General features: G+C 53.5%; 8 protein-coding genes and 1 non-coding gene across 9 annotated transcripts; 4 read left to right on the top strand and 5 right to left on the bottom strand.

Annotated features, from left to right (window-relative positions):
* Positions 1-873: 873 nt before the first annotated feature.
* Positions 874-3,645, bottom strand: BO70DRAFT_377852 (uncharacterized protein). The gene is made up of 4 exons (XM_025545224.1): positions 3,625-3,645; positions 3,112-3,552; positions 2,572-3,011; positions 874-2,504 (listed from the first exon to the last, which is right to left on the bottom strand). The coding sequence occupies exons 2-4, from the start codon at positions 3,213-3,215 to the stop codon at positions 1,342-1,344; spliced, it is 1,707 nt and encodes a 568-aa protein (XP_025401871.1). The 5' UTR covers positions 3,216-3,552; positions 3,625-3,645; the 3' UTR covers positions 874-1,341.
* A 749-nt stretch (positions 3,646-4,394) lies between these two features.
* On the top strand, positions 4,395-5,077 carry BO70DRAFT_179410 (uncharacterized protein). Its single transcript, XM_025538429.1, has one exon. It carries the CDS (start codon positions 4,570-4,572, stop codon positions 5,029-5,031), a length of 462 nt encoding a protein of 153 aa, XP_025401870.1. The 5' UTR covers positions 4,395-4,569; the 3' UTR covers positions 5,032-5,077.
* A 560-nt stretch (positions 5,078-5,637) lies between these two features.
* BO70DRAFT_t83 lies at positions 5,638-5,709 on the bottom strand. The gene has a single exon. It is a non-coding gene; the product is annotated as a tRNA-Arg (tRNA).
* A 2,040-nt stretch (positions 5,710-7,749) lies between these two features.
* Positions 7,750-8,819, top strand: BO70DRAFT_179324 (uncharacterized protein). Its single transcript, XM_025538428.1, has 2 exons — positions 7,750-8,248; positions 8,361-8,819. Exons 1-2 carry the CDS (start codon positions 7,912-7,914, stop codon positions 8,645-8,647), a joined length of 624 nt encoding a protein of 207 aa, XP_025401869.1. The 5' UTR covers positions 7,750-7,911; the 3' UTR covers positions 8,648-8,819.
* Positions 8,820-11,165: 2,346 nt separating this feature from the next.
* BO70DRAFT_427125 (putative nitric oxide synthase) lies at positions 11,166-14,626 on the bottom strand. Its single transcript, XM_025547859.1, has 5 exons — positions 14,031-14,626; positions 13,892-13,968; positions 13,518-13,831; positions 12,958-13,465; positions 11,166-12,908 (listed from the first exon to the last, which is right to left on the bottom strand). Exons 1-5 carry the CDS (start codon positions 14,602-14,604, stop codon positions 11,274-11,276), a joined length of 3,108 nt encoding a protein of 1,035 aa, XP_025401868.1. The 5' UTR covers positions 14,605-14,626; the 3' UTR covers positions 11,166-11,273.
* Positions 14,627-17,616: 2,990 nt separating this feature from the next.
* Positions 17,617-19,081, bottom strand: BO70DRAFT_359768 (guanine nucleotide exchange factor SDO1). The gene is made up of 2 exons (XM_025542617.1): positions 18,896-19,081; positions 17,617-18,724 (listed from the first exon to the last, which is right to left on the bottom strand). Exons 1-2 carry the CDS (start codon positions 18,960-18,962, stop codon positions 17,763-17,765), a joined length of 1,029 nt encoding a protein of 342 aa, XP_025401867.1. The 5' UTR covers positions 18,963-19,081; the 3' UTR covers positions 17,617-17,762.
* Positions 19,082-19,329: 248 nt separating this feature from the next.
* On the top strand, positions 19,330-21,481 carry cp3 (carboxypeptidase C PRC1). The gene is made up of 3 exons (XM_025542616.1): positions 19,330-19,421; positions 19,489-20,049; positions 20,106-21,481. The coding sequence occupies exons 2-3, from the start codon at positions 19,584-19,586 to the stop codon at positions 21,269-21,271; spliced, it is 1,632 nt and encodes a 543-aa protein (XP_025401866.1). The 5' UTR covers positions 19,330-19,421; positions 19,489-19,583; the 3' UTR covers positions 21,272-21,481.
* Positions 21,482-21,853: 372 nt separating this feature from the next.
* On the bottom strand, positions 21,854-23,184 carry BO70DRAFT_359765 (40S ribosomal protein uS13). The gene is made up of 2 exons (XM_025542615.1): positions 22,701-23,184; positions 21,854-22,517 (listed from the first exon to the last, which is right to left on the bottom strand). Exons 1-2 carry the CDS (start codon positions 22,784-22,786, stop codon positions 22,220-22,222), a joined length of 384 nt encoding a protein of 127 aa, XP_025401865.1. The 5' UTR covers positions 22,787-23,184; the 3' UTR covers positions 21,854-22,219.
* A 1,137-nt stretch (positions 23,185-24,321) lies between these two features.
* Positions 24,322-27,029, top strand: BO70DRAFT_427121 (uncharacterized protein; the record flags this gene model as incomplete). The annotated part of the gene is made up of 2 exons (XM_025547858.1): positions 24,322-25,706; positions 25,735-27,029. The coding sequence occupies 2 exons, from the start codon at positions 24,322-24,324 to the stop codon at positions 26,939-26,941; spliced, it is 2,592 nt and encodes an 863-aa protein (XP_025401864.1). The 3' UTR covers positions 26,942-27,029.
* Between the last annotated feature and the right edge of the window lie 22 nt (positions 27,030-27,051).

Genomic DNA, 27,051 nt, shown 5'->3' with positions numbered 1-27,051 from the left:
CGGCAATTGGGGCCCCTCCTGGCTGGAGCGGATGGGCGAATCACCAGACGGCGACCAGGGACACAGCGCTAAAAGCTTGAGGAAAGCTTGGCCTGGATCGGTCGACAGCGGGCGGGGGGGTGTCTCAGCCACGATGGGAGGGGGTCTGATTCACCGACGAGGCCGACGGGGAGACGCGAATTCCCTCATCGTGGGGCGGCAAGTGGAGGGGCTGGCGGACGATCGGACTGGCGGATGATATCATGGGCGACCAGCGATCCGGATCCTCCAGCCAGCGGAGACTGGGAATTGGGACAGATATGTCATCGTTCGGGTAGTTGGAGAATGAAGAGTACGATGACTGGTTCAGACATGGTGTGGTGGAGAGACAGACGATCGTTGAAGTTGAGAGGGAGAGAGAAAGAGAGTTGAGCGTTAAGACCTGTTGAGAAGTTGAGGGGGTCGCAATAGCCGATAGTTGGGCGAGTCTATTGGCGTCGCGGACCCCCTCTTCTGACTAGCTAACGACACTTCTGGAGCTCTTCGGCGGATCCCTTCCTCCTCTTCCTCCTCCTCCCCCCTCCCAAAAGTCTCACTTCTCCGACATTCTAAATGGCGGTGTATTATCTATCTCCGCTGATGTGTTGTCTGTCCTCTTTGGCACTCAATCAGCGTGCCATATACCTTCAGTTTACTCCCCCTTCTCCTTAACCCTGGACAGCTTCACGGTGCTCCGTCCGGAGTCTCCGTCTACTCCTACTCCTAGTCTCCTGGTCTCCTCGTCTCCTGATGTGGCCAGGCATACATACATACATACGTGTACACCCCCCTATGGCATCCCCGGGCATCTCCAGACATCCCATCGTAGCAGCGAAATAATCAAAAGTTCAAAGCATCATTGCATTTCTTCCTCCATTACCATTAACGAGACGTCATGTCATCCCATTCTCAGCCCATTCCGCCCAGCGTGAACAATACATACGAAACACAAGCGCTCGACAAGCATGGATCAATCCCAACCAGTCCAGTCCAGTCAGAACCACCGCCCTAATCCAATCCCCGTGGTATCCCGGCCGTCCATTCATATCGTACACCCGCCATCCATCCTTCTTAAGCACAGGGGGGTATTCGCTCTGGTATCCATCTTGTTTTCGGCCTTCTTCTTTTTGCAGGGTTTTGCGGTGTTTTTTTCCTTTTCCCGTCATTCCATTCCATTCCATTCAATAATTCAACCGTCCGTGTTGGGGTATCAGCAATAGGGGCTTCTTCGTCGGCGGACATCCACCAAAGGAGCCAAAGAAACGGGCCGGATCGCGGTCGCGTCCGGTCCGCGGCGCATGGCACAGAAACAAACAGCGGCGTCTAGTTCTTGTCGCCCTTGATCTTGCGCTTGAACCAGCCCAAGATCCCGCTCTTCCGCTTCTCGGCCTTGGCGACTTCCGACTTCGCAGCCTCCTGGGCCTTGTTGGCTTCGCCCTTGGCGGTGTCCTTGGCCTGCTCGACCGCCGACTTGCCCTCCTCGGGCTTCTGGGCAGCCGTGGCACCCTCTGCCTGTGCGTCCTGTCCAGTCTGGGCGGCCTCGGTTTTGCTCGCGTCGGCCGTCTTGGCGGCTGAGGTGTCTTCCGGCTGGGTCGCCGCGGGGGTCGCCTCCTCAGCAGTCTTGGCTGCGGCGCCGCCCTCTTTTTGGGCCTCCTCGCCAGCCTTAGTAGTCAGGGGCTCGGTTTCTTGGGGCTTGGTCTCCTTGCCCAGAGAAGGAACAGCGCTCTCGGCGGGCTTTTCGGGCACCTGCTCCTTGGCGGACTGCAGCTTGTCCTCCGCCGCCTTGAGGGGCTGTTGCGCCTCAGTGGTAGCGGGGTCGGTGGCCTTCTCCACGGCGTCCTTGCCAATGTCCTTACTGCCGGTCGCAGGACGATCTGTGATGCTGGAAGGAACAACGGTGGCAGGTTCGCTGGCGAGCGCGGCGGCCGGGGTCTCCGTTGTCGTCGTGGGCTCCGCGTGTGACACTGCACCAGTCGTCTTCTTGGACGCATCGACGTCATCAATCACGGCAGATGTGGGTGCGCCGGACGGAGCAGTGGTATCGGCGATCTCGGGCTTCGCAGGGGTGTCGTTGACAGCAGCCTTCTCAGTAGCAGCCGGCACAGCCGTGCTGGTGGCTGCAGTAGCCTCACTGGCGGCCGCATTGTCTGCCGAAGCAAGACCAGGGACTTCCACGTCCTTCGTCACTTTATCCGACGGATCAGCACCAAGTCCTGCAACAATCTGCGGCTGCACGGTAGTAGTACCAGGGATTTCAGTCTTGCCGGCCGATGCACCCGTGGCCGCGGAGGCAGCAGCGAGCTCGTCGTCCACCTTGGGCATCTTGGAAGGCTTGTGGTTCTCATCCTTGGCAGTGAGGCTGCTCTCGTATGGGCGCTTGACATGGGCATCGGTGGTCTCGGAAGCCAAAACGCTGTCCTTGGGCCGCTCGGGCAGGGATGTCTTGCCCACATCTGCGGGGGCGGCAGAGGGAGAAGGCAGAACGGCTGTGAGGAGATAGATGTCAGCAGATGACCAATTGTGCGAACACACACAGAGAATGACGTGACTTACTCGTGCCCTCCTCCACGGAGTCGACTCCAGACGTTTGCGCCTTCTTCGCAGCATCGTCCACGACGCTCTCGTCTACCTTGGGGAACGAAGTGTTCACTGCATTGGAGGCCTCCGAGGTGAAATTGGCCGGAGGGGCTGTCGAGGGGGCCTGCTCAGTGGTCTTGGGAGCAGCGGTGGCTTCGAGCACGTCGGTGGTCTCGGGGACAGAGGTAGTCTCGGGCACAGCAGTCGTCTCAGGCGCAGCAGTGGTCTTAGGGACCGCAAGGGTCGCGGGGACAGCGGTGGTCGCAGGGACGGTGGTGGTTTCGGGGATGGCGGTGGTTGCGGGAACAGCGGTCGCAGGGACGGCATCACCAGCAGAGACGGCATCATCAGTGGAGCCAGTCTCGACCTCAGCGTCACTCTTGGAGACGGTTTCCTCAACCTCCTGGCCGGATTTGCTGTTTAACAAGACAGATGTCAGCGTCGCGCGACCCTAAGTGACCCGCGCACCGACCCCCCGCCGCAATTCATTTGTGCGATCGGAATTGTGTCACTCACTTATTGTTCTGGTTCTCAGCCAAGCGCTTGGCCGCGGCAGCAGCAACAGCGCCGCCGCTCTTGCCCTTGCCCTTTCCCTTCTTTCCTCCCTTCTTACCAGCCATGGTGATCAATGGGCAGTGATCTGTGCGGCAGCCAAAAATTGTTAGCGACCGACTAACCGACCAGCCACAAGTGCGAGCGAACGAGCAAGCGAGCAAGCAAGCAAGCGAGTGATGACGACAACGACCGCGACCCAGCCGCGAAAGGGTAACACTTACTGTCTGTGCGGAACGCAGTAGACGGACTGGGGGTGTGGATGGATGCAAAACTGGCGGTCGTGCGATTTCTGCGATGGGGGTTTTAATAAGAGCTCACGGCCGGAGGAGGTGCGAAGTTAGGGGCGGGCAAGGTAGGTTGTGGTAAGGTATGTTGGTTTAGTCCTCCTTCCTTTCCGAATGTCTAAACGATCGGGGAACGTTAATCCGTGGAGGCCCGGGACGACACAATTATTTGGGCCAGTGAGCTACTGACCTGCACGCGACAGTTGCTGTGCCACTCAATTTAACCCCGATCCCACGAGTAGTAGCTCTGAAATGGGGTGCAGTGTGGTACAGTATAGATTGACAAGCGTAGAGGAGTTACCCGATCGATGCCAAAGAGAACAAGTAACAAAGGACGAGCGAGACAATAGGTAGTTAGAGGGGGGGGAAAGTTCTCGCCGCGGTCACATGGGGGTCGTGGTTGAAGAGAGGGAAAGGAAGGGAAGGGAAGGGGCTCCAAGTGCCTGCGGATCGAAATTTGGGGGTGTTATGCTATTCGAATTGCAAGTTGCAAGTTGCAGCAAGCTCATTACAATCCTTTCCAAGGTTGCAGGACCTCTCTAATTATCGGCAGGGGACTTCTCCCAGCGAGGGCGAGAATGGCCCTTCCCTTCCTACAACTTCTCCTTCGTCCCCTGCCACCCACTGCACTCGATGGATAGGATGGGATACGAGTGTATTGTTGCGGCCCGCACCCAGCTAGACCAGCTGCTTCCGGAAGCTCCCTCCATTCTACGGGGGACGGTTATGTACAAGACTCTCTCTTCTCTGGCCCTGTCTCTGCCCTGTCCTGTCCTCCCCTCCATCCCTCCCCAGGAATTCTCTCAGCAGGGCGAACGCCCATTTTCCCCCTGATTCCGGCGACTCGGGTCTGTACCTGCAGATTGGGCTTGCCAGGCCGTTTTAATTAGCCCCGACTAAGGCAGGCCGGACGATGGCGGACGATCATCACCTCCGACCGGGCCCGCCATTAACCCGACGCGGCTGGCCGCCAGTCAACAACAGAAAAAAAAAAAAAAAAGAAAAGAAAAGAAAAAGAAAAGACCACTCTGGCGGTCTGGCCTGTCGGTACCTATCTAGTCATGATGTCGACTGTAGATTCTAGATTGGCACGGATTAAGGAGTATAGAATAGATATCTAAATCGCTTATCTACAATGATAATAAGAGTGAGTAGTGCTCATCATCATCTTCACCCCCAGTATCGTATTTCTTATCGACACTCCTGCCCAGCCCAGCCCATCAAGCTACCTAATCGTCCGGACCGGGTGACTGCAGCACCCGCATTCGATCGGACTGGGAGGGGGGGGTTGTCAGGTCGATTGCATCATGAGCCTGGGATGCTGGATTGGATGGCTGGGACTGGGACGGCCAAACCCGGCGAGGAATGTCTGCCATTCGTGTCCCGTCCACGCTTCCGGCCGAACATGAACGAACATACCAACCAGACCAGACCTGATGGATGGATGGTTGACCGTTCGTTAGTCATGACAATGACATACCAACGACTCTCGCCTAAAGAAACCAAACGAGTAACTCCGGGGTTGGGTTCGATGACGGGGTGGAATGTCCGGGGAATGGTACCGTCACGTGTCTGGCCCCATGGCTATGGGCCATGAGGTGAGTTGTGTGGACTGTGGAGTGTGAACTACCGGTAGGGGAAGTTATACGATGAAGAGTATCTATGCCTCACTGCCTCAGTAGTATATACCTACCACACTGTGGCAGATCCGATCTGACCCGGCATCCAAGTCAACCCAAAAACAGAAGTGCAAGGTGTTTCGCCACGGAGGATCGCTCGTATACTGCCTCGCATCCCTTGCAGACGACAGCTGGATGCCAATTTCCTCCGCTGGCGGTATCGTTTTTCCAACTGTATCCATGCCCGACCCGATGAAGCATGCGGATGGGTGCGCTGGGGGGAACTTCTAGAAGGCGAGGGATGTGACATCATAGAATGACGGGAGGGGAGGATGCCACGGATGGTTACGGCCCAACATGTGGTTCTGCCGAGCCCTTACAGTGTACATAACTCGGGAGATGTGTTCATAGCGATCTGAGAGCCATGCGTGGGATGCAACATTAACTTTGGGGGATCGGCTCGGGGTGCGACGCTCGCTGTCTGGGACAAAAAGACGTCTCGAGTTGATGGAGCGCATAGCTTGTGTGTACTGTGTACAGCAAGCGGCAGTGCAGGAGAGATGTACGAAGAAAAACAAAAAGAATGACCGACGCAGGATTCGAACCTGCAATCTCTTGATCCGTAGTCAAGCGCCTTACCATTGGGCCAGCCGGCCTACTTGATGGGAAATGGGAGCCGTTTTGTGTTACAATATCCTACAGCCAATGTGCTGCCCGGAAGCAGCGTGCCGAGTGGAGGCGACACCGAGTCATCCGGCGGGGCAGTCGGAAACCATGGCCGTCCCAACGATATCACTCCCGCCAACACCCTATCACCGTCCAGTTGCGCATTATCTCATTAGTCAAGAGTATTTCTCTGCCTACGCGATGGTTTTCTACTGCGTACGGAAGACTCCATACGGAGTGCCATGTCGGGAACATCGCCTCCCAGTGCCACCGTTTCTTTCCGGCGACTGACGTGGGACGGTCATCTGCCCGGCCGACGACTCGCTCGCCAGCCATGGGCGCCGCGAGAACGAATGACGATGCCGGTCGCAGGTTGCATCCCGACGACCATCCGGTCGCTGCCACTTGAGAGAGCCTGAGAGGGCAGCCAGGTGCGCTTCCCTGGAATGGTGGGCGACTCGGTGGTGGCACGTCGATCGGACCGACCGTCTTGGCCGCCTTCTGGAAGGGTTCGCTGCAGGACCACGACAGCAGTCTGCCTTACTTCAATTCTCTGCCCTTCGACTGGACGCGACCGGTTTGCCATTGCCACACACCCTCCTGCACGTCCTGCAGGCTGAGTGATAGTCGGCTGCCATTATACCACCATTCCGGTGCATGTACAGATGTGGCCACCGGCCTGCACACGCCGAGGGCGTTGAAGGCTTGAAGCAAGCAGATGGCTAGACTTGGCTGTCGCAACCCAAAGCGATGGTGGGAAAGGACATCGTCCCGGGCTGTCTCCGCGAAACCACCGAATTGTCGCAGCGTAACCATGGATGAGACCCCCCATGGCTGGGGGGGAGCGTAGCAGTGCGGTACCTGTCGAAGGTTGAAGTTGCCGGCGATGCAACCCGAAGGTGAGCCACTCCGGTTGCCTTGATTGGAAGGCGGGTGGGTGAGGGTGAGGGTGAGCGAGAAGGGGTTAGTTCGCTCCGTCAGCCCTGGCTGGGAGAAGCCTGTCCCGGCTGTCGGCACCGTGACGCCGATGAGGAGTCTGTCCTGCAAGCCTGCAAGGCCCAGGATTACACAGTTACTTACAGTAGAATGAAAAAGAAAAGAAAAGAAAAAAGAAAAAAAGAGGCCGTGTCAGGCTGAGCTGGGGAAGAAGATGATGAGGTGGAGGTGTGATGACATCCGGGGGATCAGTGGTGGCTGTTCTTTCTCTCCCCCTCCACGAACCGGGTTGAGCAAACATAGCACTCCCCACACAGTTTCTACTCCGTGATGTGTACTCCGTAGATACGCAGGCATAATTTCTCTCACAGTGACATAACATCCGCCGGACTCCCTCCGACGGTCCGACTGCTCACTTATCTCCTACAACAACAACTCCAACACCTCCTGGTAACGAACACACTAGTGAGCCAGCTAAATTCGCGCACAACCCCCTCCTCCTTCCCCCTGGTGGATCCTCCACGTTCGGCGTGGTTTCTTATTCACGCATCGGATTTGGCCGCAGGCAATCGCGGCTTGCCAGTTACCAAACCGTACGTCTGCCAGCCGTGGGGTCGGCCTGGCCAGTGCAGGCTTAACTACGGAGCAAGGTCGGAAGAACCAGTGGTGGGTGGTGATAAGTCACGACCAGGTGAGTTATCGCCAGGACCGGGAATGGTGGGTTCCATCCATGGATGGAGACTCGCTTTTAGTGGGATGGGACTAACGGCATGGTGCCTTGAGCAAGTCAAGCGCCTCGTTCCAATCAGATTACCCCCCAGTCGGCCTGCTAGTAATCTATTCCCATCCGATTGAATCATAGTAGGTATGGTGGCCGCTGATTCCGATTACTCCTACCAGTTAGTCGCGCGTTTCGTACTGACGGCCGCTCTTAAGATAGTTACCCGCATTACTACTACCCATTCTAGCCCTTCCTTCTTCCCCCCCCCCCCTCTCTCTCTTCTCTCTTCTTTACTCTCCCCTCTTCTTTTCTTCTGTTGTATACTCTCCTCTCCAACCCTCTCCCCACACCCTGTTCAGGCAAACGATGATACCAGGGTCCTTGCACCTACTCGATTGTCGTCCGTGCTTGCACACCCTCCCTCGCGTCCAATCCCTCTGCGGGAAAGGCATGCAACTGAGGTACTACTAAGCCGACGGTGAACCGCATATATCTCCCTCCCATAGCCACGCTTCGGCCCTGTCACCCTGTCACCATGAATCTTCGAGAAAAAGTTCGTCGGGTTTTCCGCCGGTCCAGCAGTGGGTCGTCGTCTTCGTCCAAATCCAAGGGCAATGGCATCAAGATTGAATACTACAAACGACACGAAATCCCACGCTCCAAATTCAAGGGCCCCTTCGACCGGGAACACCAGAAGAGGCTTGCCGCATGGTCATTCGGGGAGGCTCAAGAGGAACGACCCCGGTCTCCCGATCTATCTCTATCCCCGTGTGCGACACTGCCGGACTATCTGAGGCCACATGAGGACGACGAGGATTTGGCCCCGGATCAGATTCGGACAGCAGCACCGGAGGTAGAAGTCTTAGTTGGTGGTATGTGCGATAATTCGTCCCGTTCGTCGTCTTCGGCGTCTTCCCGACCTCTCTCACTCTCACCCTCGTCCTGAAACATTCCATGCGTGACGCCCATCTGACCAATCACCAGCAGCCCCTACCGTCCGTCACGACGAATACGCGCGCAGTCGGGACGACGACAGCGGCTCCTCCTCCTCCACGGCGGTCGACGCTGCCAGCTACACCGACTCAATGATGACGCTCTATGCCGATATCCCCCGGCTGGGCTCGATCGCACACCTCAAGGAAACGACCCGATACACATCCCCAGCTGTACGGGCCATTTCGCCGCCGCCCCTTTCGCCCAAGGGGTGTTACATGCCATTCTCCCCGGAGGAACTGACACGGGCGTTGCACGCCGTGCAGATCTGCACCTAGTTATTTTTTTTTAATTCGTCCCCGACAACTTCCGGCAAGATCTTCGGTTCGTCGTCACGTGATACGCCACCTACCGACTCTTACCCTATTCTATATCCTACCTGCGACACGGGTACAAGCCTCTTCCCTTCCTCGACCCAAATCTGCGGGTCGCGCAGAACGGTGACCCCGTCCGAACCACGTACCCACCCGTGTTCGAGGCCACCACGACTGTTTTTTTCCTCCCCTTCAACCCATTAACCCAGTCCACACACTTCCACCTATATGCAATCCTGGCGTGAGGGGGCGCCTCTTTTATTGCATATTCCGGACCCTCCCCCGTGTGGCTGCCATTTTCCCACGCATGGGACGAGAACGATGGTTCGAAACCCCATCCATCGGTCTTATGCGTGTTGCTTCATGCATTGCGTTTGAGCGTATACCCCATCCATCCATCCATCCGTCTGTCCGTCCGTCCAAGCAAGTTACAATCTTGGCCCCATACCGACCGACTGTCGTGTGACGGTGCCTTTTCTTTTTTTTACACTTCTCCTGGGTGCCTACTACTAGCACCTGGGTTGATGGCCGAGATAGAATTGTAATGTATCTACCCACTTATTTTAGTTGTAGGGTAGTTGAGAATGAATCAATAATAATTAAAACACAAAATATTGTCTTGTGCGTCGTAGAGTACTATATGACGAGGTATAAGCAGAATGTCCATCCGCGACATTCCGGAGCTTACTTAACTACTACCTACAGGCTACGTGACTATACCCAGCTAACTACCTACCGTACACTTGATACCCCATACCCTGAACCCCCTCATCCACCTACCCTACGACCTATCCGAAAACTAATCAATCAATCACAACCAGACAGTCAATAAATACCTCCACTTCATCTCACTTCACTTCAATTCACCTCACCTCACCCCGCCCCCCCCCCCCTAATTTCCCTAAATCCAATTCTGTTCTGAACGTCTGGTTCCGAATTCCAATCCCACCCCGCAAATCACCCACCCCCACCCACCCCTGTAGATAGTGCGTCGCGCCAAGAATCCAGACCGACTGGTCAGATCCGGACCGACATCTACGCTTCCTTCCCCCTCCCCCCTTCCCAGGCTCCCTCCTTCTCTCTGACTGTGTCTGTGTCTGTGTCTGTGTCTGTCTGTTTAGTTGATCGGCGCTTTGGTCCGTTAGATGGTGAGACTAGGGCGAGCTATCTATGACCTACTTATTGTACCTATGTATGGAGTTGGTGGTAGTGTTTACTTGGTTTACTGGAGGGTTGATTGGGAGGGAGGAAGGTCACGGGATGGGATATGACTGGGGGCTTCTGTTTGTGGGTGTGAAATGATGGTAACTAAACTCAACCAATGTCAGATTTACTTGGAAGAGAAAGTATATTGATAAAGTGAAAAGGGAAGGTGTTGGTATTGTAAAAGTGAATACATATGCTTGCTTGTTTGGTGGTTTGATGGTTTGGTTAGAAATATATACCCAGTACGGAGTGGAGAACCACCTACCAGCATAGTATCTACAGTCAATATGTTTGGGATAAGCAATGCAAAGTAGTTAGACAAGTACATTTAGAGTAGTATTCTAAATGTACTTGTACCTAGCAATGGACTGGGTTTTTGGATGAGAGATGACAGATTTTAGATGTCTACACTTTATCTTTTATTTCCCAAAAGCGAAGCTTTGTTCCATTCCATAAGTACCTACGGAGTAGTTAACTGTCGTGGACATTGATAACTAATCCCGCCCGTGCACATCCATAACTACTAGATAGTAACCTTACCTTACCTATAGTCTCGACTCTCCTCCCTACGCGACAACAACAACAACCAGACACATACATACATACATAACTTGACATCTCTTTTCCTTGTGTAAGGAAACCTAACCTACCTAGGTATATGAAGGGTCAAAGCACATTTCCCCCCCAAAAAACCCTCAAGAAATCTAGGTAGTTTTCGCAAAGACCACCACCAACCAACCAACCACTCTTCCTTCCGACTAGCTAAATTCAACCAGCTCGGCCAGTCGGTCGGTCGGTCGGTCTGCCCGCAGTCCCGCGCACGGAAAGGAAACCAGAGCAAGCGCGGGGCTTGGACGGGAAAATACTTCCCACCTTCTTCCACCTAGATACCAGCCGAAAAAAGGTTCAGCCTCTGCCTTGTTTACATTTTTGCCAATCAATCCTTGGAGGAAAATTTGATGCTTGCTCTAGGTTGATGCACAGATCTCTTTGATACTAATACCGGGACTTGAGGGTTTTGGACCAAGTTGATCTACCTATCTACCTACCTAGGTAGAGTCGTGTCGCGCGCGTCCCGTTTGCTGGGACCTTCGCAGTACTACATACCACCTCTACCCATCATCCGTGGAGATTGTTGGGTACTAGGTACTAACTATCTATTACTACTCAGATAAGTATCTCTCTCTCTCTCTCTATCTATCTATCTACTACCAAGCTACATCAGATGGTCAATGCATGCAATACCATCGTCATTTCAATCTGAAAACAAAACCTGATCGTATTCATATTCACATTCACATTCACATTTACATAGTCATACCAGAAACACGGTTTCTCTAAGCTTAACACCCCCAAACTCAATCTGACATCTACCAGACAGACATCAGAAAACCTCCTCCACGTACCGATCCCCCAGACTGAGCGCTACATCCGCACCCAACATCTCACCGAGTTTCCCCCGAACACCCTCCACCATCACCGCACTTCCACAAACATACACGTAACCCCCCTGGTCCACCAACTTCGCCCGAACCTCATCCCGCCTGTCCCAGAGGAAATCCTGAACTCTCTTTTTCTCCCTGTTACTCGGCACGAGGCACGACAGATCCACCACGCCATGTTCCTCCGCCAGAGACGCCGTCGAGCGGATGATGTCCTCGTCGACGCGCCGGAACCCGGCAAATAAGCTGATGGGGCTGGGTCGGAACGGACATGTGTTTCGTCCTTCGGACGCTTGGGCGATATGGATGCGCTGCTGGAGGAGACTGCGGACAGGGGCGAAACCAGACCCGGTGGTGATGGCGATGAGAGGTTTCTGTACGACGGGGAGGTCCGAGGCCGGGGAGGTGGGAACCAGACAATACTTGACGAGTGCGTCGGGGGAGAGGGTGGATAGGTATGTCTCGCTGAATCGGCCCTGGCGGTGGGGTTTGATCAACAGCTCGACTTTCTTGTCGCCGAGGTAGTGGGTGGAGGATGCGACAGAGAAGGCGCGGGGTCGGAGGAGAGGGATATCGAGGCAGATTGAGAGGCGGAGGGGATCGGTGAGTTGGGATGGATTGATGAGTCGCTCGAGGGTTTCAAGGACGGGTTCGTTGTATTTCCGCGGCTGGGTGGTCCAGCTTTGGGTCTTAAAGCGGTCTTCCAGGTCCACAAGGTAGAGGAAGAAGTCTTGGTAAGTCCATTGTTGCAGTTTCCTGTCGGAGAAAGGCATTTGTTGGTGCGGATTGTCGATTCCCAGGGCGGCGAGCGCCCGGGATACCTGCGATGGAGAATTGGTGGGTAGGAGTCGCAGGTGTGTCATCTCTGCGTGTTCGATACCGTCGAGGGCCATGAGGATGAGCCCGTCTTCCTCCCCGGAGGGCGACGACTTGGATACAAGTGTGGCGCTGTTGAATTTGCGGAGCATCTCGCCCTGCGCGATCAACTCGTCCTCGGGGTTCTCGGTCAACTCATCGATACCCCCCGTCAGGGAAGACTCGACCACGTCCAACCACCGATGGAACAGCCGTAATGGCAGTGCCTCGGATGCCACATCGGCCTTGACTAGACCTCCCGCGATGGGGGAGACGCCCAGTTTGCTGAAGAAATTGTACACGTCGATCGCGGCAGCGTTGAAATTCGGATAGGCGCTGTCGCCTACGCCGAAGACCGACACGCGGAGCTGCGAGAAGTCGGTGGTAAGTGTCTTGAGCAGGTGGCGCGTCGATTTCGCAAACTCGTCTCCGTTGGTGGGGAACGTGCCACTGCCCGTTGTGGACGCGACCACGAGGATGACATCTGATGGATCGACTTTGTGAAGGTCCAGGGCATTCAGGGAGCTGAACGCGACACGGAATGTTTTGGCGCATTTCTTCACGCTGTTGTGCAGTTTATCGGCGAGGATGCGGGCAGTTGTGCCTTTGCTGCAGTAGCAGATGCGCACGGTGTTGAGTTTCGCTTCCGACACGGCTTCTGTGGCCGTACTGCCATTTCGCTCTGACGGGTTGGATGTGAAGGGGCTCAAGACCTCGGTGACCTGGAATCTGGTTAGCCAACGAACAAAACAATTGCACATACGCTCTTACCCAGCTTCCCTCCTTTCTCACAAGGCGAACGGGGTATGCCTCAGTGGCGCTCTTCTGACGCTGCCAGGACTTGACAGGGTCATAGCGATTCCGACATATCATCGGTTTGGGCTGGTAGTTTGGTGCGCCACCTCGGTGCCACACAGGCACGATTGAGCCCTGGGGAGGCGACAGCCAGTATGGGTCGGAATTGAGGCGGTAGCCGTTCTTCTCGGCATGATCATCATCATACTGACACCAGTCGGACGAGGCCGCGAGAGTGCCTACACAAGTGACGCCCTTCTTGAGGAAGGACCACCGCACTGCGTAGTTAAGTTCTGCCTGGGCCCGGCTCAGCCACCGCAGCTGTTCATAGTCGGGCAGATCCCCCATTTCTCTGATTTCCGAGTATTCCTGTCTTTGACGATATGAATCGATGCTGAAACCAACAGCCTTGGCCACGTCTGGCAGCGAGTCGAAGCGAAACGTATCCGCGAGGTTCCGCACCCCGATCTCTGCATCCATGTACCTGGTGGCATGTCAGATTAAAATCAACGTGAGGAAAACCGGGACGAGACTACCATCCGAGAAAGGGCGCAGCCGTGTACTGAACACCTCCGATATCAAATCCCAGCCTACTCAAGGCCGGAAACTGGTACCACTTCAGATCCAGTTTCCCAATGCCGGGGTAGTCCGGATGTTCGATGTCGATTAATCGACGCAGATTGTCGGGTATCTCTACCAAAGCCGGTGCGTCGTTTTCTGCCATCGCAACAATCGGGAGTAGATCCCATCGACCCTTGGGGGTTGGTGGCGTCCAGCCCAGGTCGATGATGTCTTTGGTCAATTGGACATTACTTGGATCGCCCAGTACTGAGCCATTGTCCAGTTCATACTGCGTTGCGGTCAGTTAGGCTTGCATCCGGTGGATTGCGATGGATGGGGAGAAGCGTACGGCAGCAAAATTCAGCACTTGCTTATTCCAAAACATGGGCCCATTGCCATCCACAGATTTCGGGGGGAAGACGAACACTGCGAAAACCGTCAGTATAGGCAACCATGTAAGTCCCGCCCCCATCGCGGATCCCACCTACCCGTGGGCGTTATTTGACCATTATTGAACGACTTGGTCACCTCCTCCAGAATCGCCGTAGCCATGCCAACGCTCGTATTCACACGCCTCAGATCACACAACTCCAGCTCCTGATAGCGCGATCGCATGATGCACTTCCGGGAATTCCTCCACGCCAGCCGCAGCCCATACCGGAGTTCCTCGGGGGTCTGCGTCCACGTCGACGTCTTGCTGACTCTCTTGACCTCCCGGCTCCAGACGATCTTCTCCTTGGCCGATCGCTCGATCTCGTCCATCACCTGTGTCCGTCGCTCATTGTATTCGTGCTCCGTGTAGATACCGTCCTGCCACAGCTGCCACAGGAACCCCGACGCCTCGTCCCGCACCGTCTCGAGGGGTCGGTTCTCGCCGATTTTCGGCTCGTCGGTGTGGTTCATGCGGCCCGCTTGACAGAATTGTTCCGTGCAGCCGGTGGGCGTTAGGATGGGGTTCTTCGAGATGATCTTCTCGTACTCCCTGAATGGACATTGGGAGGGTGATGTAGACATGGTCATGGGCATGGTCTCTGTGAGGGGGTTCAAGGAGTTGTGCACCATTTTGTCTGTCGCTGTTTTGTTTAAAAGGAAAAAGAAAAAGAATAAGAACAAAAAAAGACAGCCGAAAACAAGAGCTTTACCACACTCCCTGCTGGAGGACCGAGGAGAGATATGCACTTTATAGTAGCAGCAGCAGCAGCAGTAGCAAGATGCGAACCCACACCACGCACCCAGCCTAAGTAACTACTAGTAGATTGTCAAGACTAGCTACAGACCGACCGGGGCCTGCCTCCCTCACATGGCAACGCAACATGAACCAACCAACCAACCAACCAATCAACCAACCAAGCACCTAATCATCCGTTGCCAATTAACTACTAGATAGTATACGGAATACCATCTTAGAGTTAGCATAAACCCACTATCTAGATTCAATCAAGACAACTGTCAAACCGGAGCCGGACCAGGACCCGGATGAGATCCTGCCGACCCTCACCCAGCCCAGCTCCTCTCAGAAAAAAAAAAAAAAAAAAAAAAAAAAGAGCAAATTACATGACACTGGCATTGAACACTTGGGACTGGAACTGGGACTGGGACTGGCACAGGCACTGATAGGCATTAATACTACTATCTATTTCTACTTCTAGATTAGCAGACAGTAAATCCGGTCGGTCGGTTGTATTACCTTTTCCGAACCTCTGCTCGTCTGTCTAACCAGCTTGGTTGGTCGTCGTCGTCGTCGTCGTCGTCGGCGGGTCGGGATTTACACAATCGCCATCCGCCATCCTGCGCGAATCCTGCGACCCTTAACTATAGGGTTATAATCTGCCATAAGTGGACTCATAAGTATTATAGTATACGAGTAACTAAAACTATAGCAACTGCATGCCATGAATGAAACGGAGTAGTGCTGGATAATATGTATGTATGTATGTATGTATGTATATAAATAAATAGACACGTTCCTGCAGGGCTATTATAAAAGCCCCTGCAGGCCTCAGTGGTCGGGCCTCGGGTACTTTACTCTGAAGATTCGGTTTAAGAATGTTAGCCGCAGCATTCTAGCAAGCATGCGTGCATGCATTGAAAATATCTATTTTTCTAGACAGATAGCTAGTATCGATTTTTTTTTTGTTGGCGCTATATAGGCGTAGGCTGCATGATGGATACCAGCTAGTTAGTATCTAGTATGCAGGTAGGTAGGTAGGTAGGTAGGTAGGTAGGTAGGTAGGTAGGTAGGTAGGTAGCTAAGTAGGCAGGTCGATGCTGAGATATCACCTACTATCTAGATATCTAGTAGATACTTCCTTACTTGGTTAGTCCGATAATAAGAGGAAGTGGTATATCCAGCCCCTGACAGGAAAAATTCCTTCCTGTCTAGCTCAAGTTCAAGTTCAAGTTCCAGTTCAAGTTGTTGATAGAGCAGCACATTGTCTGGTTCCAGATTAGCTCCCGCGGGCCACCGGGAAGTCCAGAACCGTAGTGGCACTGGTTATTTCCGGGCCGGTTACTCCGGAGCCTAGAATGAATTAATACCTACCCAGTGATTGGCTAATTGACCAGGAGAAACTACTTTGTACCATCATTGCATTGTACGGATAAAGCGTGGCAGAATAAATAATAGTACTAATAGCGATGGTAGCCACTTAACTACCTAGGTAGGCTGCGTTATTAATATGCAAAGTAGGTTTTATACTTTGATCCAATCCTTGTGTTTTGTCTGGTGGAGTTGGTAGTCTAGCCCTAGTTTCACTATCAAACCTGACAAGCCTTCCGGGCCCGGCAACGTTCGCTAGTTTGATTGCGATCTGTGAGACCAAGATGTCTATAGTATTCACCTACGGAGTATCTAGCTGCCTATTTATCTACATACATAAATTAGTCTATATAAAGTGCTGGGCATTCTGCTCAGTTGAAGAAGAGACAAGAAATCCGTTATTTTGGAATATGCTATCTCTACTTGAACTCCACCAGAAAAGAAAAAAAAAAAACAGTGCACCTAGCTAACCTGCCCTCGCCTGAACTAACGCAACTAACCCAGCCTACATAGATTAACCATCCCCACCATGCTAAGCAGATAGACCATAAGTAGATGGCAAGTGCTGTCAAAACGGACCGTTGCCGATTAGCCACTCCGCAATGGCCTGATTATCCCCCCCCCCCCTCCTGGGGCCAACCACTGCAACCACTGCAGCCACACCCCCATGCCACTGCCCACCCCTCCCCCTCTCTCCAGGCTCCGAAGTCTCCGGGGGTCTCGGCTCGGAGGCTTCGGAGGGGGCCGTTGTATTGTTATTGTTATTGTGAATCTAAGCGAGGTATTAGCATCTATCTATCTACGGAGTACTCTATAACTAGGGGTTGAGGGATGGATGGATGGATGGATAAGCGCTAACCGAGAGCTTGATCAAGCCATGAGGGTAAATCATTAGCCACTTTGCTTAGTGAGTGGACAAGGGGATGGCATATAGGCATTAGATAGGCGGACAGCCAGAGCTAAAAGGTGCAGGCATACGGAGTACATGGATGGGTCTTGCGAAAACGGTTGGTATTGTGTATAGTTATAATGATGATAATGTATGTATTGAATGTGAGCTGGAGATCTGGGTGTGACCCATAATCGATCGCAGCTCTGGGATGGAGATGGGGATGTGGATGTGGATGTGCATGAATGGCCTCTGCATGGCCGTGCGAAAAGCAAGGACCATACGGGCCCCGGCATCTATCTATCTATGCACATTGCGCCAGACTCAGAACCAACGCGGTGGAGAATTCAGGTCAAATCCCGGTTAACCTGTTTAGGCTGGAGATGTTATTAATGGGCACGGATTATGAATCGGATGTGCAAGCAGGCAGGCAGGCAGACAGACAGAGAATAGGCACAACACCCCTGGTGGAGTCGAAGTCTCATTGGGTCCCTGCTGCTGGCAGCTTCGCCGGTTCTCAGCAGGTGTTGCATGATTTAGGGGTGATTCTCACATGCATCGGCTGAGACATGCATGCCGTATGGATGGGAGAAGGGAAAGATAAACAAGAAAAAAAAAAAAAAAAAAAAGAGACAATAGAGCCAGAGGAACCGCATGGCAGGTATCAGCCACAGACTGTAAGGTATCGCATTGCTTCGTACATTCCTGGTATTCCGAGTCATCAATCATATCAGGGCCCCCGGCCATCTATACATGAAACCATCCGTTCAATCCCCGAAGTAATCCTCAAGCTTACTCCTCGTGGGTGACCGTCATATCCAACACCTCCACACGTCCTCTGCCCCGTGTCTCGGTGCCCACAAAGTCATTCAGACCCTTGAATGCCCCCGGTTCCGCGAAACCAACGACCTCCCACTCATCCCCACCGACCACCTCTTGGGCCTCAATCGATTCGATGTAGCTAAGGATCTTGTCCTTCACGTTGCCCGGGCCTTTAGCTGGGGCCGCCTCCGCATCGGATCCAGCGGCTTCGTCGTCGGACTCCTGTTGACGTGACTTCTTAGACCCCTTTCCACCCTTCTTGTTGCCCTTTGAGGCGCCCTTAGGCGGTGCCTCCTTCTCTTTGCCACCAGCGGCACCAGCGACCGCTCCGCCCTTGACACTCTGCTTCAGAAGAGACACCGGACAGGTGACACGGAGGCGCATGCGCGCCCGCATCACCGGAATCGGCTGCCAGGCGATGAGCGCCTTCATGGCCTCGAGGGCCTGACTCTTCGCCGATTTAGTCGCAGACACGCCCGTCCACAGCGGCTTCCGCGGTTTAGCCTCCTCCTCCGCTCCATTTGTCTCGCCATTCGTAGGCTGAACCTGAGTCTGCTGCTGTCCACTGGCCGAACTCAGCTGGTCCAGCGCCTTGGAGATCATCCCCGGCGTGTAGACTCGTTTCGTCGTGGGGTCGACCAGCCGCCCCGACACAATATCCAGCATCTCCTTCTCGACTCGCTCGATGATTTCTTTCCGCTCACGCTCGCCGACTTGCACTTCGCCCTTTCGTAGAATCTCTTGACGGATCTCATCGGCGGGGGTGTTGGCTCCGAAGGCCTTGGTTAACTCGGCGGACGGGGCAGTTTGCGCTTTCGACACGGATAGGAAGATCGTGGGGACTTGGAGGACATTGTCGAGGTCTTTCTCGGCGCCAGAGCGGTATTCTAGTAGTTTGTTCTTGTAGCAGGCGAGTTCAAATCGCTTTTTGCCTGTTTTCATTGATTGTTAGCGGGGTTGCGGGGCCGACTGAGTTGGATCTTTTCCAGGTTTCTTCGGTGCTGGGGATTTTGCTTTCCCACATGATCGTTCTTCTCATCCCTTGCGACATGCCATGGCGAGGAGATCGACGGTGGAGGGGGCATGGGTGTAACATCACGTACCTTTTTTTAGTCTGACCACTGATACATTGGTGAACTTGATCTGATTTGAGGGTTGGTTGATGGGCATTTTGCACGAGGCCTCTCCAGAGAAGCCGTGTGGGTTTTCTGGGACAAAATTCCGTACTGATGAAGGGAGAGGTTCGCAGGAAACAGTCAAGTCTGGAAAGAGTCGAGTGGACAGCCTTGAATGCGCCGAAAAAATGTTGTCACCTCTTCCAGCCAGTCACCCGGCTGGCCTGTGATTGGTGGACGGACCAATGACGCCGGTCCCGTGCCTGTAGCTGACTCAGCGTCATGACTCAGCGCGTGACTTGCTGCGGGCGGAAGGCACCGGCCTCTGATTGGGCGCCTCCCTGCCCAGCTATCGAGGCGTCATCGCCTGCCTGCAGCCCATCCAGGACCTCCTCTCCTCTCCTCTCCTCTCCTCTCTTCTCCCTCTCTCCATCCTCGTCTGGGTTCCCATTGACCACCCAGTAGTTGGTATCTGCTTAGCTGCTCGTTTGCTCACCTTCCACTGCTCTGATCTGTACGCCTCCACACCTTCCCCATCTCTTCCCGTGATAACCCGGTGCTGATAAGGTCCCCTGCCTTAGGTACCCTCCAGACCGCAAGGTCCTTCCTCATCCTCAGCGTTGCCATTTCATCAGCGTTTCGACTTCAAGCCTGTCTTTCGACTACATAATACATCATGAGAGTTCTTCCAGCTGCTGTGCTGGTTGGGACGGCCGCTGCGGCTGTCTCTCCCTTCCAGCAGGTCCTCGGGGGTGCCAAGCAGGGTGCCGACAGCTTCTCCAAGCCACTGCAGACCTTCCAGGAGGAGCTCAAGAGCCTCTCTGATGAGGCCCGTAAGCTCTGGGAAGAAGTGGCCAGCTTCTTTCCCGAGAGCATGGACCAGAACCCGGTCTTCTCTCTCCCCAAGAAGTCCAACCGCCGTCCTGACTCCCACTGGGACCACATCGTCCGCGGATCCGACGTCCAGAACGTCTGGGTCACCGGAAGTAGCGGTGAGAAGGAGCGTGAGATCGATGGCAAGCTCGAGACCTACGATCTCCGTGTCAAGAAGACCGATCCCAGCGCTCTCGGCATCGACCCCGGTGTCAAGCAGTACACTGGTTATCTCGACGATAACGAGAACGATAAGCACTTGTTCTACTGTAAGTCGACCTTGCTCACTTCCCATCATCCGATGCTATCTCTAATTCGTAACCAGGGTTCTTTGAGTCCCGCAATGACCCCGAGAACGACCCCGTTGTTCTCTGGCTGAACGGTGGCCCGGGCTGCTCTTCCCTCACCGGTCTTTTCATGGAGCTCGGCCCTAGCAGTATCAACAAGAAGCTCCAGCCGGTTTACAACGACTTCGCGTGGAACTCTAACGCTTCCGTCATCTTCCTTGACCAGCCCGTCAACGTCGGTTATTCTTACAGTAACTCTCCTGTCAGCGACACGGTCGCTGCTGGCAAGGACGTCTATGCCCTGCTTACCCTCTTCTTCAAGCAATTCCCCGAGTATGCCAAGCAGGACTTCCACATCTCTGGTGAATCCTATGCCGGTCACTACATCCCTGTCTTTGCCTCGGAGATTCTGTCTCACAAGAAGCGCAACATCAACCTGCAGTCCGTTCTGATCGGTAACGGTCTCACCGACGGTTACACCCAGTATGAGTACTACCGCCCCATGGCCTGTGGTGACGGTGGCTACCCTGCTGTTCTGGATGAGAGCTCTTGCCAGGCCATGGACAATGCACTGCCCCGCTGCCGCTCTATGATTGAGTCTTGCTACAACTCCGAGAGCGCCTGGGTCTGTGTCCCTGCCTCGATCTACTGTAACAACGCTCTTCTGGCCCCTTACCAGCGCACCGGACAGAACGTCTACGATGTCCGCGGCAAGTGCGAAGACAGCTCCAACCTCTGCTACTCGGCCATGGGATGGGTCAGCGACTACCTGAACCAGGCCAACGTCATCGAAGCTGTCGGCGCTGAGGTTCACGGCTACGAGTCGTGCAACTTTGACATCAACCGCAACTTCCTCTTCCACGGTGACTGGATGAAGCCCTACCACCGCCTCGTGCCTGGTCTCCTGGAGCAGATCCCTGTCCTGATCTACGCTGGCGATGCCGACTTCATCTGCAACTGGCTGGGCAACAAGGCCTGGACCGAGTCCCTGGAGTGGCCCGGACAGAAGGAGTACGCCTCTGCTGAGTTGGAGGACCTGAAGGTGGTCGACAACGAGCACAAGGGCAAGAAGATCGGTCAGGTCAAGTCGCATGGCAACTTCACGTTCATGCGTATCTACGGTGGTGGCCACATGGTCCCCATGGACCAGCCCGAGTCGAGTCTCGAGTTCTTCAACCGCTGGTTGGGAGGTGAATGGTTCTAGAGAACCCGCCATCAGGCATTAGACTGCGTTGCAGCGTTGCTGCAGTGACACTGCAGATATTTTTTTAACGAGAGTTTTGACTTTTGAGATGGATTGCCAATGCCCACTAGTTCCTGAGGCTTCATAAGTTGCATGGCATATACGAACCTTGTCTTCATAGTGCGTCATATTATATTAGTTCGTATGAGAATGAATTCGATAATACCGTTAGCGAGTGTATATGGGGTAGCTGTAGAGTAATTATGGGTGTCTGTTGGTGTCTACAGCACGGGCAAGTGTACGGGCTGATATGAATTGAATGACGATCATTCAAGACGGACAGGGTATTATAATGAAGGAGATTGCCGCCCTGAATGAATTGGCTAATATCGCATCAATTTGAGGGTAGCCGTAGGGTAGGTAATTATCAGCATCTGTCGGTGTCTGCGGTGTACAACACGGGCATATGTACAGGCCAATATGGCATACCCGATAACAAACTGGAAAGGAGCGGCGAGGATGGGTTCAATCACCTGTAGTGATACCGTGGTGGACAGAGCAACCAACGCCTTGATGGAGCCACCCTGGATATTAGAAGCTACTCTACATATCAAATCAAAGACATCACCTTACGTCGTGTACAAGCCAGTGTTGCTACACATATGAAGACCATTTAAGATAGACCAGGCATCATAATGGAAGGAGATTGCCACCCCGACACAGCATTCCTTATTCCTAACTGCAGCCTACGACCAGAAGAGGGTGATTTGGTATTCATTCACATTGGTATGATTCTTTTCATTTTTGGACTCGGCACTTTTATTATGATCCGGTCCGCGGAAGATTCGTTAAAAAAAACCACACACCAACATACAACAAAAAGGAATCCCGCTCCCGACAATCGACTCCAGCCAGCATGAAGAAACCAAAGCAGAGAAGGTGATCCGATCCCGTTTTTTGCAGTCTGGCTTAGTTCTTCTTCTTGCTGACACCGACGGTGCGACCACGGCGACCGGTGGTCTTGGTGTGCTGACCGCGCACACGGAGACCCCAGTAGTGACGGAGACCGCGGTGGGAGCGGATCTTCTTCAGGCGCTCAAGGTCCTCACGGATCTTGCTGTCGAGGGAGTTGGACACAACCTGGGAGTCCTTGCCATCGGTGATGTCGCGCTGTCTGTTGAGGAACCAGGTGGGGATCTTGTACTGGGTGGGGGACTGGAGGATGGTGACGATACGCTCGAGCTCTTCGGTGGTGAGTTCACCAGCGCTGTGGATATATGTTAGATTGTGGTTCTGTGTTCATCTGAGATTGGAGGTTGGGAAGGGTTTCCGGTTTCGACTCTTGGGATGGATTGATATTGCCATCGACTGAAAGATGTCGAACTGTGTCGCTTTCCATCTCCGGGAACATTCGTGTGGAATGTGTAGAAAAGATAAGGGGATAACGTACCGCTTGCTGAGATCAACATCGGCCTTCTTGCAGACCAAGTTGGAGTAACGGCGACCAACACCCTTGATCTGGGTCAAGGCGTACATGATCTTCTGCTTGCCATCAACGTTGGTGTTGAGCAGACGCAGAATGTACTGGAAGTTCGTCTTCTCGCCGGACACGAGCGCTAAAAGTCGAGAAAAAAAACCGAGTCAGCCTTTTTGTTCTTTGTTCCCTCGTGGTTGAACACCCCCCCGGTCCTCGTCCTCGTCCTCCTCCTTATCCTCCTTCTGTCTGGTGTGTCGCCATCCTGAAATCCCTTCTCTTCCGCAATATTTCAATTTTCCTCCCCCATCAAACAACCGCCGACAGGAAAAACAGGATAGCAGAGGGAATCGGGTCCAGGGTTGATGTTTCTTGGTTTGCACGTACACATGATGGGCGATGGCGCGAAGAACCGCGATTGATTGTCGACAGCGAAAGGGATGGGATGAGAGAGGTTGAAATCGAGGCAACTCGCTGGGCTTCCAACTTTGCTCGCCCGTTGTGGGATCGGGTAAGCTGGGGACTAGCCACCTCGGGCATGGTGCGCTCCAGGGCTCGCTTGTGAGAACGCTAGGCCTGATGGGGATATATTGTCACTGGGCTGGATTACGGGCACGTGACAGGAGGTAAGGTTACAGTATGTGTGGTATTGGGTTTATTACATGTCAGAGCGGAGGTTGTCGTCTGGACGGCTTTGTTCTTCTTGCCTTCTGGCTGTTGCTTTGACTGCGCATGGACCTGCAACAACCTAAACAAATTGACAGACTTTCAGATTGCGTTGTTTGAGCCGTTTCATTCATGGCCTCTACCTTCTTTGCTCACACGTTGCCTTTGAGTCCCTACTTTTACGTAGGACCAAGCTTTTTATTGTGTGCTTGCTAGCTGATGTTGGTGCTCCCGCCGCTGTGTGCCATGGGTGGGTGGCACTTCCACAGCATATCCTCTGAGCTAGAGATGACTTGACATCCGGGCAGGAATCAATATGCTGGCTCTGCTGGGTTCCATCTTGATTTTACGGAGTATACTCATCCATTTTCCATCCATGCTGGACTCTGATGGCGCATCATGATGTATCAGCCCTGACGCCTCAGGCAGTAAGGCTGGGAACTAGTCCGCCTCCGTTGGCGGTCAGGGTGCTTCGGGGTCCCGCTAGCGAAAAGGGGGGTCCCGTTGTCGGTCCCCTAATATATATCCACCATGACAGTGAGAGACGGACGGTCATATTGTGTTGGAAGCGATTGCTTCCATTCAGGCTAACCTCACTGATTTCCCCGACAACTGCAATATGAAGCACCTATTTGTCGGGAAGAAAAAGTGCCATGATTGACCGTATAAAAGGTGATCCGAACCCGGAATCAATCTATAAAGCTTTGACCGGCAACTTGCGTGTTTGGGATCGACAGAATCGACCATCTCCTTGTTTCCCTTGTCACCAAAGGAATTGTCATTTGGTTGGCCATGCGGGTATATATCCCCCTGGGACGCGTACCATTGGGTGAAATCACCTCTTTTGTTTGCGCAGATCTTGTATCGAATACTATACCCAGTGCTTATACTTACATTCGACGACAAAAGCCTTCATATCAATCAATTTATAATGCTCGCCCAATTAGCAGGTTCTGGTGGGAAAGGGCAACCCGTCTCCAATCCCTACCCTCTGCTTAACATTGTCGACCTGGAAGATCCGCCCGAGAATTGGAGGCTGTGTGGGAAGAAAAAGACGACTTACTTGGGTGTCCTTGCTCACAGAATTCTGAACTGGAACGCCTTATTGGCTTTTCACGGCTGGGGGTTCGTATACGACGCTACATATGACAGTGTCCTGAGGATAAAACTTGAAGTCCTGTTCAAAATATTCTACAACCAAGCACCTGGCCACCAACCATGTACCATGGAAGAAATGTTCGACTTCTCCAGAGATGCGGGTCCTCGTCTGTTGAATCCTGAAAAAGATATACCATGTTTATATCCTATCAGCAGGCGTTATCCGCATCCCCCGGACCCTGATACTGCTTTGGTCAATGATTACCATCGACCCCAGATGGCCCCATCTTTGCTTCCGGATGTGTACATACAACAAATGCTTTTGCCTGTTAATGTGGGGGGCCAAGCTTCCGATTTCGATCCTCGTGGAATAGCGCCTGATATCCATACCCCCAACGGCCCTCGTAAGCGTACCGCCACGAGCACCGTCAAGAACTCTCGAAAGGGCACCGTCAAGAGTCCTCCGAAGAGCCCCCGCAACAAGAAAAATGAAGAACCAAGTCCCATGCATAAGTCCACGATGTCTCCGAACAACGACCATATGATGAATCTAACTGAATCGAGGATTACTACCGATGCTCTTTCCGTTATTTATACAAAAATGTATGGCCATCTCACTCCAATTGCTAAAACGCAGATGGGCTCCATGGATGTTGCACATAATGATTTTGGGGCTCTTGAAACTAGGCCTGTTACGCCGTCGACTAAAGGACCTGCTATTCCTAGCCTTTCAGCAGCGACAAAGGATATTATGGCTTCAAGTTTTAGGGGACATGAATCTGCCAATGCGGCACCTCGGACCCCACCGTCTGTCACTGAAGAGGTAGAGCGTGCGGTTATGAGGGTTGCTTACGCCGACCTCGAGCGTCATCCAACTGCTTCCTCTCGAAATATTGCAATGCCTCATTTTACGGCCTCATCGGAGGACACTTTGACAAGACCAATCATAAGTGTAATCCCAGCAACAGCCGAGGTTCAATTCATCTGCGACCCCCGGCTGTACGAGGGACTGACCTTTTCTCCGCGCCTGCAAGGTTACCCTTATAGAGGTCGAGGCCCGGTTTGGGACAACTTTTCGAGTGCTGTTGACTGTGTCATTGTGGCAGGGCGACTGCTCGATGCCGGGTCTACCAATATCGATCGTAATACGAAGGAGTGGTGGAAGGGCTTCACACTCGCGGAGCGTGCGTTCATTGAAGCGACAGATCCTATGTCCTCGTGAGTTGAGCATCAAGCTGAGAAACAGATTCTGGAAACTGGTAGCACCGTTTGCTGCAGTTTCTCAGGGAGAGTCCATTGATGCTATTCGGTCTATCTGGGCCGCGTGTACAAGAAGCTTCAAGCAGTTTCAGTTCTCCTACACCGAAATCATGAATCCCTGCCGTTGCGGAAATAACCACGCTGCCGCCTCCGAGGTTACGAGATCTTCTGTGACCCCGAACTTACTTCCGGGTCAGATCCACCGCGTCAAGGACATGCGGGTTTTGCTATCCCTGGCGTTCAACCCCAAAGTCAAGTACCCCTGCACGCAGTGTGCCGCTGGGGCCAGATATTGCCTGCGACTTTTCAAAAGCCTTCCCATGCGTTTGGTTGTAGAGCTTGATGGACACTCCTTCGTTCGGAACCACACCGACGATATCACTTCCGAGTATCAGGATAGAGAGGGTTACTTTCGACAGGCCACCTATCGCTGGATAGGAGGTGTATATCTCAATGACGGTCGCATGTACCTCTGCTGGAACAATGCCAAGCGAGGGGAGCATGATGGGAAAAACACGCTGCGCGTGTACGAGAGCCGTACAAACTCTGGTGTCATCTTCGGAGGCCTTTCCCCAGCCAATCCGGCGGAGAGAGTACCCGAGATATACTGGAAAGCCCAGCAGGTGCCCTTGCTGTTCTATGAACGGGTGATGAACCCCGACCCATTAGTGCTCGATGCGGCCCAGCGAACGATCCGCCAAATGGCGCAAGAACATACGACAGGCAAGCTCGTTTTACAGCGGGAGAAAGGATGGACACCGTCTGCACCCCTCAAGGGCCCGGGTGAATACCCATGGCCATCAATGATGCCTGGCAGGTGCTTCGATGAAAGCTGCAAAGGCACTGGCTTGGCCGTCGGACCCGGTGGTCAAGGATTCAAGCTACCGCCGCCCGCATCTTCTACTGACCCAGCTGCCAATAAACCCCATCCATGTCGCGAGACTTCTGTCTTGCAGGTAAAAAACCCTAACAAATATTGTGATTATGACAACGATGATTGCCCAGAAGCAGTGTCCACTGCCCCCTCCTTCAACGACAGCCATACACTCGCAATAAGTACTCCGGGATCAAGGCCCTCTTTCAACCTCTCTAATGTCAACCTCAATCTCCCGAGGAACGTACCAGGTATTCAGCGAAAAAATTCTACGCGGCGGATTCAAAAGCCACCGCGAAAGCCGCGGAAGTGGACCTGATCCATCTCGGGACCTGGCCTTTTTTGCCTTGGGAGTTCGTTCGATTTCCGGGGACTTAGGCTTTTCAGTTTTGCTATATAGATAGTAGGGGCTTTTTGCAGATTCTTGAT

The sequence above is a fragment of the Aspergillus heteromorphus genome, assembly GCF_003184545.1.
Source record: "Aspergillus heteromorphus CBS 117.55 chromosome Unknown BO70scaffold_5, whole genome shotgun sequence".
In the NCBI taxonomy this organism is placed as follows: Eukaryota; Fungi; Ascomycota; class Eurotiomycetes; order Eurotiales; family Aspergillaceae; genus Aspergillus; species Aspergillus heteromorphus.
The sequence above is the reverse complement of the archived record's forward strand: the minus strand, read 5'-3'. Positions and strand labels throughout refer to the sequence as shown.